General features: G+C 39.2%; 1 protein-coding gene across 2 annotated transcripts in view; it reads left to right on the top strand.

The window, feature by feature from the left end:
• MAN2A1 (mannosidase alpha class 2A member 1) overlaps nucleotides 1-14,715 on the top strand; it is a 167,201-nt gene that overhangs the window by 132,851 nt on the left and 19,635 nt on the right. For both annotated transcript variants that reach the window (XM_081826471.1, XM_081826470.1), the window contains exons 17-19: nucleotides 6,155-6,288; nucleotides 9,302-9,443; nucleotides 12,132-12,262. In XM_081826471.1, the coding sequence (XP_081682597.1) occupies nucleotides 6,155-6,288; nucleotides 9,302-9,443; nucleotides 12,132-12,262 (407 nt within the window). The remainder of the gene's footprint in view (nucleotides 1-6,154; nucleotides 6,289-9,301; nucleotides 9,444-12,131; nucleotides 12,263-14,715) is intronic.

The following is a 14,715-nucleotide window of genomic DNA, read 5'->3' as shown; positions in this document are numbered from 1 at the left end:
TAAGAATGTCATTCAGTCCCTTGAACTCCTTATGAGTTATGGTCCATAAATCACAGAATTGTCTATTGTCAAACTTGAGTTTCAATCAGTTATTTTTAATGGTCCACTGGAGTTAGGATGAATGAGTGGTATGCTACTGATTCTTTTTTGTTAATTCAAGAGAAGGAACAGTAAAAGTGTGATTTAAAAAAAAAAAAGAAAAAAACAAGGAAGAACTGCTTGCCTCCATGGCAAGATCAACTTGAGAAGTAAGAGTACACAGAATCCAGGCTTCCTGCATTAAGCTACCTTGGAAAGGAGCATGTTTGGGAGAGCGGGAAGTAGGCAAGTTCAGAGTGATTGTCAGTGTGGAGAGTATGCGAACAGACCATTATGAGTATTCTAGCATTCTTCCCTCGCTTGTCCTGGACCAGCCCCAGCTTGGATCGTTGGGAAGGGAACAGGAAAGCTCTACAGTGTTGTGAGCTGTTTTATTCACTCCCTGTGGAAGTGCTTTCGTTAGATCTTGTCTGTTTTGGATTTAAAAAAATGTTACTGATGTAGATGTTGTATTCCCTCCAAGAGAGAGCTTCCAAAAAACCTATTGTTTCTTAAAATCAATGCTTAATAGGACAAAAAAAAAAAAACAGCTTTCAGTGTTATTGTGTGTTTTTTTCTATTACTAGGTCTTCAAGTATATTGTAGTTAATTGGTGTCATCTTTAACCAAAAATTGCAATCCATGGAATCAAAATGCTCTACTTTTCCTATTATGCATTTACTTTTGTGTCATTTTAAGAATTACTGAAATGAAAAGCCTAAAATATGTAGACTAGTGCCTTGCTCATGATAAGTTGATCAATAAGTCGTAGTAGTTATTTATCGAGTCCTTTAGAAATGAAACGAAGTGGTGCATCATCATTTTCTTAAATTCAAGACCTGGAATGAAATTTACTCAAATTTATATTCATGAAAGCAGTATTGTGTTAAAATTTTCACTTGTGGAGAAATAGTCAATATGAACATTTACAGACCTGGAAATCAGCAAGTACCTCAGAGGATAAATTAGATCTTACAATGGATAGGCAAGTTGAATAAGTCAACATGGACAAAAAGGTCATCTAGTTATGGGAGTTATTACCATTTTTATTCTTGGTACTTTCAGATGTGAGTACAGTTTTTAAAAATGATAATATTTGCTTTTTTAGAAACATCATCTCCATATTGGCCTACTAAATTTATCATTGTTGCGAGAATTGTCGTTTATGTGTTGAATGAAGCAGTGTGTATTAGTTAATAACCCTAAGTGTCAACTCCTGGTTAAGTTGGGTAAGTTCGGGGGCGCCTGGGTGGCTCAGTCGTTAAGCGTCTACCTTCGGCTCAGGTCATGGTCCCGGGGTCCTGGGATCGAGCCCCGTATCGTGCTCCCTGCTCAGCGGGAAGCCTGCTTCTCCCTCTCCCACTCTGCCTGCTTGTGTTCCCTCTCTTGCTGTGTCTTTCTCTGTCAAATAAATAAAATCTAAAAAAAATAGAATAAAAAAGATAATAATTTTTATGTATACAAATAATATATATGTATACTCTTTTGACAAAAGTGTCACACATTATAATATATGTATATAATGTAAAATCCCTCTAGAATCTGTGCGTGGTCCCTATCCACTACTCAAGAGAGGTAATCAGATACCTGTGTGCACCCTCGGATCACTTGCATTCTCTCTCTCTATCTCCTCTCTCTCTCTCACACACACCTCTCTGGCATGCATATCTGCAGAAAGGTATAGTATTGTGTTTGGTTTTAGCAAAAAGTTCATCACACTGTACAAATGCTCCATTCACTTCTTGCATCAGATATCTTTCTTTGCCGGGGCAGAGAGCTACCTCATTCATTTGCTACAGAGCAGCCCAAAACGTGGATGTACTGGTTTTATTATTCATTTGTCTGTTGGTGGGCATCTAGCCTATTTTCCCATGTTTCTACCCTTGGCACCAGTGAACAGTGAACATGCTTGTGCTTGTGATTAGTGTTCATCTTAGGTAAATACATGAGATCATAGTGTCTTTAATTAGTATATATTACTTTATTGGCTTCTAAAGTGTGACATTTTTAAAGAAAAGATTTCGGATTGTTTTAAAGAAGTTTTGTATTCTGGCAAGCCTGTCCCATAATTATTTTTTATTATTTTTATTTTATTTTACTGATAATATATTTGTCTCCTTTAGGTAGCACTTGCAACATATCAGATCCCAGATCAGTACCCTCTCCCTTTCTTAAAAAATAACCTGGAGGTCTCCTTTCTACTTAGAGTCACTGCAAAGCTTCTCCAATCCATGGTCCCAAAGTAACTTTAACATTCTCTAGTGGTCAATTTGCCAGTGAGACATGATGGCCGAGAGGCTTAGTGCTGGTTCTGTCAGCCTTGTGATCTGGGGCAAGGTATGTTCTCCTAGGCTTAGGGTCAGGATTGAATGAGTTACTGTATGTAAAGCATATGGCGGGGCATATGGTACATAGCGAGGACTCAGTAATTGTTGGCTGATTCCTCCATGTAGCTGCTGCCCGTTACTCAGCAAACACTATCTGCCTATTATGTGCTGGGAGCATAAAGATAAATAAGACATGGTCCCAGTGCTTGAGGAGCTTACATTCTAACATGCATGTGTTTGCTCAAAATCTAAGTACTTATTCCCTTCTTTCTATTTAAACTCTGTCCATGGCCTAGTTTGCTTTCCTCCCATGTCAGCTGACTTCTGCATCATGAAGGACAGCCTCTCACATCTTAACTCATTCTCTTTAATGGTGATTCAGCACCTACTACATCCCCAAAATATTGTTAAAAACTGGAATGCAGAGATGGTGTGTAAGACAATCTGTAAGGAGCTAACAGGCTCCAGGGAGGAGAAAAAAAAAACAAAACTTCAGAGTTCTGCAAGACTCTTTCCGCTTCTCTATGATGGCTTTCCACCTGTGGACTTGCTCTGTTTTTACCTTGCATTGCCTCTGTTAATAAAGATAAATAATCTCCATTCTCTCTTTCTGGGGACAGAGTGTGAGGTGTTAGCAGCAAGGGAGTACTTAATTCTCTGTCTTTATCAATGACATAAGTCACCCCCACCTCTTTGGACTACGCTTGTTAGGTAGGAGCTGTTTTCTTTCCCAGGACTGAAGAAAAACCAGAGGGGCTTAGAAATTCCTGGCCATCCATGCCCAGGTGGAACCAATTTGGTAAAAGAACCTATTGCTGCAAAGATTCTGCAGGTCACTGAGACCGATCGGTTCATACCCATGCTTCCCAGGGAGTTCTCCCCTCAATCCCATGAGCTTCTTTGGGAATGGCAAACTTTAGGGAATTCTTGACCTAGAGTAGGAAAAGGTAGCAGTCCTTTATCCCCCTCACATAGATTCTTCTTTAAAAAGTAATAAATTACCTTTGATAACTCAGGGATACCTCCTTGCTTTGATTACCATTACAAGATTTATTTGGTTTGTTCATAATAAGTGTATTAGGTTTGATCTTACTTTAAAAGCCTGTCCTGGCACAGATGTCTTGCTGAACTGTGAATGGACATTGAGGCTCCTTTTATTTTTTTATTTATTTTTTTTTTAAAGATTTTATTTATTTATTTGAGAGAGAGAGAATGAGAGACAGAGAGCATGAGAGGGAGGAGGGTCAGAGGGAGAAGCAGACTCCCTGCCGAGCAGGGAGCCCGATGCGGGACTCGATCCCAGGACTCCAGGATCATGACCTGAGCCAAAGGCAGTCGCTTAACCAAATGAGCCACCCAGGCGCCCCGAGGCTCCTTTTAAAGGAGATTTAAGCATTTGTTGCCACAACCGGATCTGAGCATAATACTGAGCTCAAGAAAGATCATTTTCTCAACAGAAATAATTTATTATTGCCAGAGGTAATGTGAAATTATTTATTTTTTCTTGAAGCATGTTTTTTGTAAATGTTTTCCAGAGATACGTGACTTGAAATTAATGACACTCTCCTTTGTAAAGACTTTATTTTATTTCATGTACTCTATTGACCCCCTGGGAGAATATCCAGTCTAGAGAGGAGAAAACTTACGTGGTGCCAAACAGCCACGAATGCCTCCAGTAGATGAGGTGTTCTCCTGAATGCTTCATGGGGGACTTCATCCCTATGCTGTATTTTGTGTTTTTTGGCATCTTTGGTTCATTTGTGGAAGCTTGTCTGTTAGAATTCCATATACGTTTCATTGGCTTTGAAAGATATTGGGGTTGACATAAACCTACTGAAAGGAAAGTTTGCATCGAAAGTAATACATTTCCTAGTCAAAGAAAACACCGTTGTTCTGGCATCAGTGGATCTGATTTTTGTTTTAACTTCCCAGTAGTAGTGAAGCTATTTGGGTCAGTTATCTGGTAATTGTCAGAAGGAAAGTTATATGTATATTTTACTGGTTAGTGGTTCAGACTGGCCATAAAGTGGGAGGGAAAAGAAAAGGACCTTCTTCCCCCACACATGAGGTCATACTGCTCATCACAGCTTTATGAACATAGTAAGAAACTGAAGTCATCTCTGACTGAGGTTGTCGAGTTGGAAGAGTAACATCTCCCAGAAAAGAACCTCTGTGAGAATTCTGAAAATTCTGTTGATGGAGGCTTCTGCCCATTTAGTATGGTCAGCATATTACTATTGATGTCTTATAATTTCCGGTGTACTTCTCACATAAACCTATAGTGCCTCAGCTAGCTGCATTTTCATTATTTTCCACAAGTCCCACCGATTCAAACTTCCTTCCTTTAACTGTTTGCTTTCACCTTCTCTAAGCCCTGGGGATTCTTCTTGGCTTCCAGAAAAAGTCCTCCTTACTCCCTTCTCCCACTCCCCATTTCTCTTTACATAGCCCTCTTTGTCTAAAGAGTGTCCTGGTGATCAGCACGCTGTGACAGAGTGTGTGTGAGGCCTGGTGGGTAACGACTGACAACTGCAGGTACGTGTCCAGGGCTCTTAGAACCTTAAAAACCTTCTGCCGTATGAAATAGGATAGGGCCAGTCTTTCTTCTTTTGATTGCTTGCTTTCCTGATTGCTCTTTTGTAGAAGATCCAGTATCTCTTCTACATACTCAGTCTGTATTAGGAGTGTTGGATTTCTCCATAACTCCCCTCTCCGTCTCAGAAATAGACCCAAGGCTTCACTCAGGACCAGAAGATACAGTTAGGGTGGCATGACAGATAGAAATTAGTGAAAAGTTTAGGCTTATCCAAAAAAATAAATGTTTGATACATCTGGGACTTCTTCAAGCTGTCCTCTGCTTTATATAACAAAAGGACAAAATGAATCACTCCATAACAAGGGGTCCTAAGAGATACCAAACTCAATTAAAATTGATTTAACTTGGGGCGCCTGGGTGGCTCAGTCGGTTAAGCAGCTGCCTTTGGCTCAGGTCATGATCCCAGGGTCCTGGGATTGAGCCCCGCATCGGGCTCCCTGCTCGGCGGGAAGCCTGCTTCTCCCTCTCCCACTCCCCCTGCTTGTGTTCCCTCTCTCACTGTCTCTCTCTGTCAAATAAATAAATAAAATCTTAAAAAAAAAAAAAAATTGATTTAACTTCTGGGGAGCTGTCCAGATTATACTCCACAAATGCTAATATGATAATATCCATTTTAGCCATAAAGCATCTCATTGGATCTCGTGTCTCTTTTCCTAGATTATAGATCATGGGCAGTAATAGACTGTCTCTTGAACCAACAGAGTGTAGATCTCACTGCTTCAGATTTCCAGCGCGGAAGGCGAGCCGTGAAGAAGTAGGCTCACATGGCTCTGTTGGAGAATGGCCGTACACGTGACAGGCGGCCTGGCCTGGAGTGGGGCTGACCTTTTCTCATTTAATGTTCTCTTTTCCCTCCAGAACTCATTGGAGAATCATTTGCATGTTATATTTCATCTGTGTTTATCTCATCCCAAGCTCTTCATCCTTCTGTTGAGTTACATGTTCTCCGGAGTAAATGTTTTCTACTGTCTGACAGTGTAAAAAAAAAAAAAAAGAAAAGAAAGAGAAAGGTGAACGGTGGCACAGTTAGCATGAAAAATAGTGAAGATAGGAATAGAAAACGGGAAAATGTATGTCACTCTGGAAGTTCTGTACAGTATAAGAAAAGTGGAGCAATAAATTTCTATTAACATATATATTCTTTTAAATTTAGGAATAGACGGACAGTCTGTGGAAGTGTCCAATATCGTGGACATCCGAAAAGAACATAACCGTGAGATTGCAATGAGAATTTCTTCTAGCATAAACAGTCAAAACAAATTTTATACTGACCTGAATGGATATCAGGTAATTTTCCTTTAAAATGTCTAAGTAATAGCTGTGTTAGTGTGTAACTTTTATATATGGTAGTGGGCCAGTTAATTTTGGATTCTTTGAAAAATATGCTTGGGCGCCTGGGTGGCTCAGTTGGTTAAGCGACTGCCTTCAGCTCAGGTCATGATCCTGGAGTCCCGGGATCGAGTCCCACATCGGGCTCCCTGCTCAGCGGGGGGTCTGCTTCTCCCTCTGACCCTCTTCCCTCTCTTGCTATCTGTCTCTCATTCTCTCTCTCTCAAATAAATAAATAAAATCTTTAAAAAAAAAAAAAAGAAAAATATGCTTAAGTTTACAAATTATTTCTAAAGGAAAACTGAATTTTAACAGGTACTTATAGGTTCTATATTCAACCAGATGTCCAAAGTTAGAACAGATATTTGAGAGATTGGTTTGTAGAGCATCTGATTTACGGAGGTAGTTTTTTCAAAGGCAGATTTGGTGACCATTTGCATGTTAAATGCCTTGACACCAAAATATATCTGAATTTGTTTAATAGAAAGGAAACATAATTAGGGATTGGTGGAGTATGTATTTTTCCCCTCATAAAGAAATGGTATGTGTGTATTTAATTTATTACATATATACTTTTAAATGTATAATGTAATAATGGGCTCTTTCAAATTTCAGGAAAACTCTTTCCCTCTTTTTATCAATAATGTATGTGTATTTACCTTTATGCACACACTTGTGTACATATACATAGATAAAGAAATACAAGCACATATATAGAAATGTGGGCAGGTATGTATTTAATCAAAATGTTCACAAAATAGTTTGAAATAGTAATGAGAAAATTGACTCAATTTTTTTCAGATTGTTAGCTCTCTAATTTAATAGGGCTCTTTTGATTGTTACATAAATTTCTATATTCAGAGTATATGTGTGTGACAACATAGCTTTGAAATACTGCTACTAAAAACATTAGCATGTTTTTGAGACATTAGCATTTTAGAAATTTCTGGCTATGAATAGAAATAATTTCACAACAAATGCTTTTACTTTGTCTGATTTTCAACTGGGATGAGTGGAAGGGATTGTGATAATTTTCTCTTCTACAATTTCCTGCAAAGGTTAAATTTAAACCTTTTCCAAAGCATAAAAATTGCATTATACACTTTGAATTTACATGTTAATTCTACCACAGCTGTTTGGTTTTCAAATGAAGCCCTGACTTTATGGTGATTCATTTTCCTTGTGTACAAAAGAAACTCTTTTCTTAAAATCTTACAAAAGCAATTATTTGTATGTGTGGGTGTATACATGAATGAAAAAAACTTAGTAAAAGTGAATAAACGTGAATTTTCTTTTCAGGGATCGAGCATTTGAATAAATGGGAAAATATTATTTCTAAACTTCTAAATTTCTAAATTTATGACCTAAATATTTCTGCTTCTAAAATAGGCCATTTTTTAAGCCTTGGAAAGAGTAGTCCTTGAGCAAAACTAGAAATCTAGACCAACAGGTAGGGAGTGAGGGTGGCAGCCCTATAGTCATGACAGTGTGAATGTCCTTTTCAGTGAGTATACAAGTTAATTTGATTGGGAAGATCCGGATTGGAAAGGAGAAATGGAAAATTCTTCGAAACTATCTCTTCTTTTTTCTTTCTTTCTTTTTTTTTTTTTAACATTTTGCAATTGTTTCTTCAGGTTCATAATTTCCTGGGCCTGTGATACAAATTACCACAAACTGGGTGGCTTAGAACAACAAGAATTTATTCTGTCATAGTTCTGGACACCAGAAGTCCAAAATCAAGATGTCTTCAGGGCCACACTCCCTCCAGAGGCTCTAGGGAAATACTCTTCCTTGCCTGTTGTGGCTTCTGATGGGCTTGTAGACCCATCACTCCACTGTCTGCCTCTGCTGTCCCAGAGTCCCTGTCGTATTCTCCTTGTGTTGCCGTGTGTGTCCTTTCGTGTCCAGGTTTCCCGCTTAGAAGGACACCAGCCCTTGGATTAGAGCCCACCCTAATCCACTATACCTTATGTCTGTAGAGATCCTATTTCAAAACAAAATCACATTCACAGGTTATGGATGACCATGAATTTGGGGGACACTATTCAGTACAACCAGTAAGTTAAAGGATGCACTACAGGGTTGTTGTAAAGATTAAAGATCATATTTGTGAATGCCCAGTACTTTGTCTCGTTATAATGGGCACTCAGTACTATTACATTAACTTTGTACTCCTTTCCTTCTTGAGTGTCATGTCAGACTTGCATGAGCTGAACAGGAGAGATGTCATTTTTATGTGGTGTGAATAAGATACCTCATAACAAAGTCTCTGTTTGATGTTTCCTCCTGAGGTTTGAGGGACTCTCCTCAGCCCCAACCAGCTTAGTGAATTTTCGGTCAAAAAATAAAATAATGTATTTCATGCATTCACATACTAGACCAAGAAAAATTAAAATATGGAACTACCTACATTGACACTAAACAGGAAGAATAAGCACTGAAGAGTTTTTAAATATAAATATTAATTTGATTATTTTAATGTAATATGTTAGAGGATTTGATGAGGGGATCTGTGGTATTTATTAAAACTGATTCAAGAATTATAAGAGATTTTTTGAAAGGGGATAGAGAGCTATTATGCTTAGCATTCATTACAAAAGCAGTATGTTAGATTTAGATGAGAAATGAATACTTAATACCTTTATAATTTGTTTTATGCAAATATTGGAAAGCTAGAAGACTTTTGTTAAGAATTTTTATTCTGAATTTAAATAGGAATGCCTATTTTAAGAACCTGGATAAGTTCTACCTTTCTCACCTAAAAGTTTTCTAAGATCCTCATTTTTTTTTTTTCATATTGTTTGAAAGAATGTTTTAATTCCTAAATTAGCTCTTCCTTTGAACAAGAAAGGAAGCTATACCTTTTTCTTTTTGGAAGAAAAGTCATCTATAGTCAGTACTAATTTTTTAAAGTACATCTGTAAATATCACTTGATTTCTTTTTTTTAAAGTGAACTGTTTGGTCTTACAGATTCAGCCTAGAATGACGATGAGCAAATTACCTCTTCAAGCAAATGTCTATCCGATGACTACAATGGCCTATATACAGGATACCAAGCATCGCTTGACACTACTCTCAGCTCAGTCTTTAGGGGTTTCAAGTTTGAAAAGTGGTGCGTATTGTTTGGATTCTTTTTTGCTCTTCAGTTCCAAATGTATAATTTTTCTGTTGGTCATGTTATTAATTATCATCTTCAGACACCAGCTATTAGTTAATTTTGGTTTTGTGAGAATAACATAAAATAATGTATTTCTTCAATCTTCTGATGAAGAATGAGGGACCTAAAACTCCATGAAACCATTGCTTCTTAAAGATAATTTTTCTCTCCTGATAGCTCATTGTTTGCACAAGCCTCTGTCGTTGTCATAATGGAATGGCTGTGGAAACTCTCCCAGAAGCCAAAGAGGAGAGGGAGCTGGGGTAAAAGTTAGAAATTCCCAGAGTTGCCTAAGTTCGCAAAGGCGGGACGTAACAGTTCAAACCTAGGTCCTTCTCTGAATCATATCGTTCTAGGGCACTTCTACCCGAAAGAAGAAAGGGAGTTGAAATGATACAGCTAGGCAGATAAAGAGGTGACAGACACAACTTTAAGGATTCCAAAAGATAGAACAAGATGGAAAGAGAAAATAAATCGTAAACACAGATTAATTTTTATAAAACCTTCTATGGAGAGGCGTATGTCCTTTATAATACATATTTTTTCATTATCATTTATATGTAGTCAAATTGCTCTTCTTTCTTACATATTAAGAGTTGCTAAGACAAATGTCTTAAGGAGCCAGGCAGATAATAAAGGTGTGCAGGTACCTGACGTACCCTTTGCCACAAACCCACTTTTTTAATTGGGCATATACATACATTCCATATGTCCACCCACACAAAAAAGCATACTAATCTTTTTTTGTGGCTTTCATTACACAGACTCATGAGATGATGCCATAAAGACATTAACGCTGTTAGAAAAATAATAATGGCCTCACGTCAGGGATGCAGCGGGGAGTGGTGGGGCTTCGGCAAACTGGGGCACACCATTCCCAGTGAACGGTGGGGCAGCCGCTGCTCAGCGCCAGGTTGTTGTCACCATGGGGAAAGGGGCCCAGGGTTGCCAAATTTTTCTGCTTCTGAAGAGCCCAGGAGTCTGGAATTTTTTATGTTTTTATTTTTATTTTTTTTGAAGATTTTATTCATTTATTTGACAGAGAAAGAGAGAAACAGCGAGAGAGGGAACACAAGCAGGGGGAGTGGGAGAGGGAGAAGCAGGCTTCCCAGGGAGCAGGGAGCACGATATGGGGCTCGATCCCGGGACCCCGGGACCATGACCTGAGCTGAAGGCAGCCGCTTAACGACTGAGCCACCCAGGCACTCCATATGTTTTGATTTTTAAAAAATTAAGTCAACTATTTATAGATTGGACAACTTCACATAAAATTCCTAAATGTGGTTTAGGGACAGAGGAGCTTTATTTCTCAGCTTGCCTTTGTCAAGGGAAGTGACATAACTGTCTACTCCATGATTGCTCCAGTCCTAATGTCTAGTTCCCTATTTAAGGACCCAGCTTTGAGAATTTAAGGTGACGTTTAAAAATGGGGGGCTCAAGAGTCACACCTGGCCCAGGTGCCCCTGCTACAGATAGCCAAGCACCCTAGCATTTCAGTACCTACAAACAGAAGAACAATTTGAGTACAGCCCAGGAGATTTACTGAGTGTCACATATTATGAGGGCTAACATTTGGAGGCAGGGAGAAGAGAGAAACTGCCAAGAGATTGATGTACTCATTTGGGTGTGACATGATCAAGCTCTAGATGGCCAATTCGTCCCAGTGCCTGAGGAGCACATTCTAGACAGTTGTGTTCTAAAATAAATATGGAGGTAGTAACAACGAAAATTCTGACCATCGCTGGCAGTTTTATGTACTGGGTACCTAAATTGAGAAGAAAGAACTAAACAGAGTTGGATTGACTGTGTAAAAATAATAGTTATTAAAATATTTTATGTATTGCGCTTTTATGCCAAAAGATCATTTAGTACTGTAACAAATGTGAATGAGTAGATGGATGAATATGCATATATTTTTATGTATGACTAGGGTTTTTTTTAGTGTAAATATATGACTGTGGCTCTGGGTGGTTTTTTGCTTTGTTTTGGATAGGGTTTTTTTAGTTTGTAGTCTCATAGCCTAACTCTTAGCTTACAACTTAAACTAGAGGAGGTGTGGAATTATTGCACAGCCAATGAAGGAACCAAATATGACCTCTTCTTGAACTGGAGGAGAGAGGATAGTTGATGCCACTAACTTAATACCAGGGAGGGAAGGGGGTACGTGCTGGGTGTCTCCAAATCCTGGGGTTTCTTCAGAGAATCACCAGATACCAAGTAACCTAAACGCTTAGTCTTTCAAATCCTTTTTAGATTCTACACATCTGTATTTGCCTGGTTACTCCATGTGTGATGTATGTTTCCTAATGAACCTCGTAAATGTTTTTAAATTCCAGGTGCTACCACTAAAAATTTTAGAGGACATAATTTACTCTTCAGATTAATTCTTTTTAAATTTCACTTAAGTTTTGATCTGTCTCATTTTTAAATTTCTTACCAAATTTTACCAGACATTTATGAAGAAGAACAGAAATAAAGTCCTTTTTTTTGCATTTATCCTAGCTGTTTTGAGAAAGCCCTTGGTACTTTGGGCTATATGGATCTGTCTCCTTGGCTTAAATCAGGACCGTGCCTAAACTTATGTGATTGTCACTGGATGTTTGTATTAAATAACTCTGGCCAGTTTGTTTGTTTGTTTGTTAGGTCAGATTGAAGTTATCATGGATCGAAGACTCATGCAAGATGATAATCGCGGCCTTGAGCAAGGTGTCCATGATAACAAGGTTACAGCTAATTTATTTCGAATACTACTGGAAAAAAGAAGTGTGAATATGGTAGGAAAAAAATAATAACTCATACGTTCTGATGTTGTTTGTTCTTTGCCACCCAAAATTTGAAATTATGACTGTCCACTTTTTTTTATGATTTTCAGTTCCCAGGATTGAGATATCTTTATAATAGGTGTAGCCTATATTGACAAAAAAGAGAACTTCAGTTACACATATGTCAGATTTGCATTTAGGTCATCTTATTTTTTATTTTTCCTTATTATGTAGATGTAAAATGTTAAAGAATCAGTTTGGGTGAGATTTTCTGAGATTATTTTGAAAGAAAATAAGAGTTGAATTTAAGAATAGAACTTAATCACATACTTAGATTAAGTTTGATTAGTAAAATTTATGGGAAACCTTAGTGTGCTTATTCTAGTCTTAGACTCCTCAATTGAAAATGGATTTACTTGTCTATCTTCTTGCTCAGTTTTCATTTCTCAAGACAAAACCTCAGCATTCCATTAAAAAAATCTGGCTAAAGCTCAGTTGGATGTAAACCAACATGACAATATGCCTCTTCAAGGCTACACAAAAGTCATCATCACAGTCCTCCGTGCTTTACTGATTTCCCACCTCAGATGATCTGTACACAGCCCTTTTTTTCTCACTCTGCTCTCCTTCTTTCTTCACTGACCCATTTCAGATCTTTTCTACTCTTTTTAGCTGGTGGCCTCACCATCGACTTCACATCTGACAGGGCTCTCTGTTCTAGGTATCAGCCATCTCCTTCCACCCTTTCCTTCTTCCCTCATGTTGCAATAGAGACATTTTTACCTTCCTTTCCTCCCAGGCCAGTACCTCCACTTGTCCTTGCAACGTACCCCAGTGCCCTCCTCAGCATCATCATCCTCCTCTTCTCTCTCTACCCTTCATAGCTGACATTTCCCTAGGAAAGAAACCCTTTCTGTAGGCTTTTAGACACTCTTCATTTTCTCCTATTAAAAATAAAAACCAAGGGCGCCTGGGTGGCTCAGATGGTTAAGCGTCTGCCTTCGGCTCGAGTCATGATCCCAGGGTCCTGGGATCGAGTCCCACATCGGGCTCCCGGCTCAGCGGGGAGCCTACTTCTCCCTCTGACCCTCTCCCCTCTCATGCTGTTTCTCGCTCGCTCGCTCTCTAAAAAATAAATAAAATCTTTAAAAAATAAATAAATAAATAAATAAAAACCAAAAACAACCTCCACACAGACTCATGTCCATTTGCCCTGCTCTCCCGTCCTGTCTTCCACACCCAGTTGAGCCGGTTTGGAAGATGGGTTTATTTCATTGCTTCCGTGTCACACTCAACTCATTTCAGATTTGCTTTAGCTTCCCCCACCACACATACACCCTTGCCAGTGTCACGAGATCCACCATCTTACTTCACCTTGCAGCAGCATTCGACACTGACCATGTCACTTCTTAGAAGACAGTCTAGCCAGGGCTTCCGTGGTGCCATGCTCATTTGGTTTTCCTCCTAGCTCTCAAGTGGTTCTTTATCTCTCTGATGGTTATTAAGCCATTAAATGTCAGAGTCCTCAAGGGTTGGCCCCACGCCTTCTCCTTTTCTCGTTTTATATGTTCTCCCTCTGCAATCTCTCCTACTCCTGTGGCTTTGGTGACCACCTCTACGCAGATGAAACCCCCACATATATTTCACCTCTTACCTGCAGACCCATCTACCTAGCTGCATCCTGCTATTCAGACCCGACATATCCATGATCACTCTCATGATCTCTCTTCCCTTCCCCCTAGACCTGCTCTTTTCTAGTGTTTGCTCTCTCGGGGACTAGCACCACCTTCCATCCAGTGCCACACACATAGCAGTCATCTCTCATTGATAACTTCTCCTTTGCCTGCCCCTTTCTTAAAACAGTGATCACCAGTGTTGGCTATCTTATTGCCTAAATATTTCAAATCTATAAACTCGCTTATTTTGACCACCGTTATGTAAACAAACATCATGTGTTTCCTGAATCATTCTGCTCTTCCTTTCCTGCCATATTTGTTCTCAAATCAAGTAAGCAAAGTGATTCATCTTTTCAAAATTCAATCTGACCTCACTGCTCCCTTCTTAACCCTCAGGTGTCTTCTCATTGCTCCCCTAATAAAAGCCAAAATCCTTCCCGTGGCCTGAAGAGCCCCTCATGATCTGGGCCCTGCCTGTCCCCCAGCTTCATCCAGCATGACTCGTGTTATTTCTGCTCTAGGCCCACTAGTTTTCTTTCAGTCCCAAGTGCTCCCTACGCACCTGGGGCACACAGCACCTTTGCATTTGTGGTTTCACTCTGTGCCCAGGGAACTCTTCATAATAGTTCAGGCCAAAGCTGCCTTGGTCAACTGCTTTTTCTTGACCAGGCCAGATCACCATCCTCAGTGCCTCCTCAGAATTGCGCATCTGTCCTCCGTGCATAGATGTGATTGATTATATTTGATCATTGTCTCTCTCCTCTTTTGGACCATAACTTCATGAGAGTG

Source organism: Leptonychotes weddellii, chromosome 7, assembly GCF_054177405.1.
Source record: "Leptonychotes weddellii isolate Sample4059 chromosome 7, ASM5417740v2, whole genome shotgun sequence".
Classification (NCBI taxonomy): Eukaryota; Metazoa; Chordata; class Mammalia; order Carnivora; family Phocidae; genus Leptonychotes; species Leptonychotes weddellii.
Note: the sequence above shows the minus strand (reverse complement) of the source record. Positions and strands in the feature narration are given on the sequence as shown.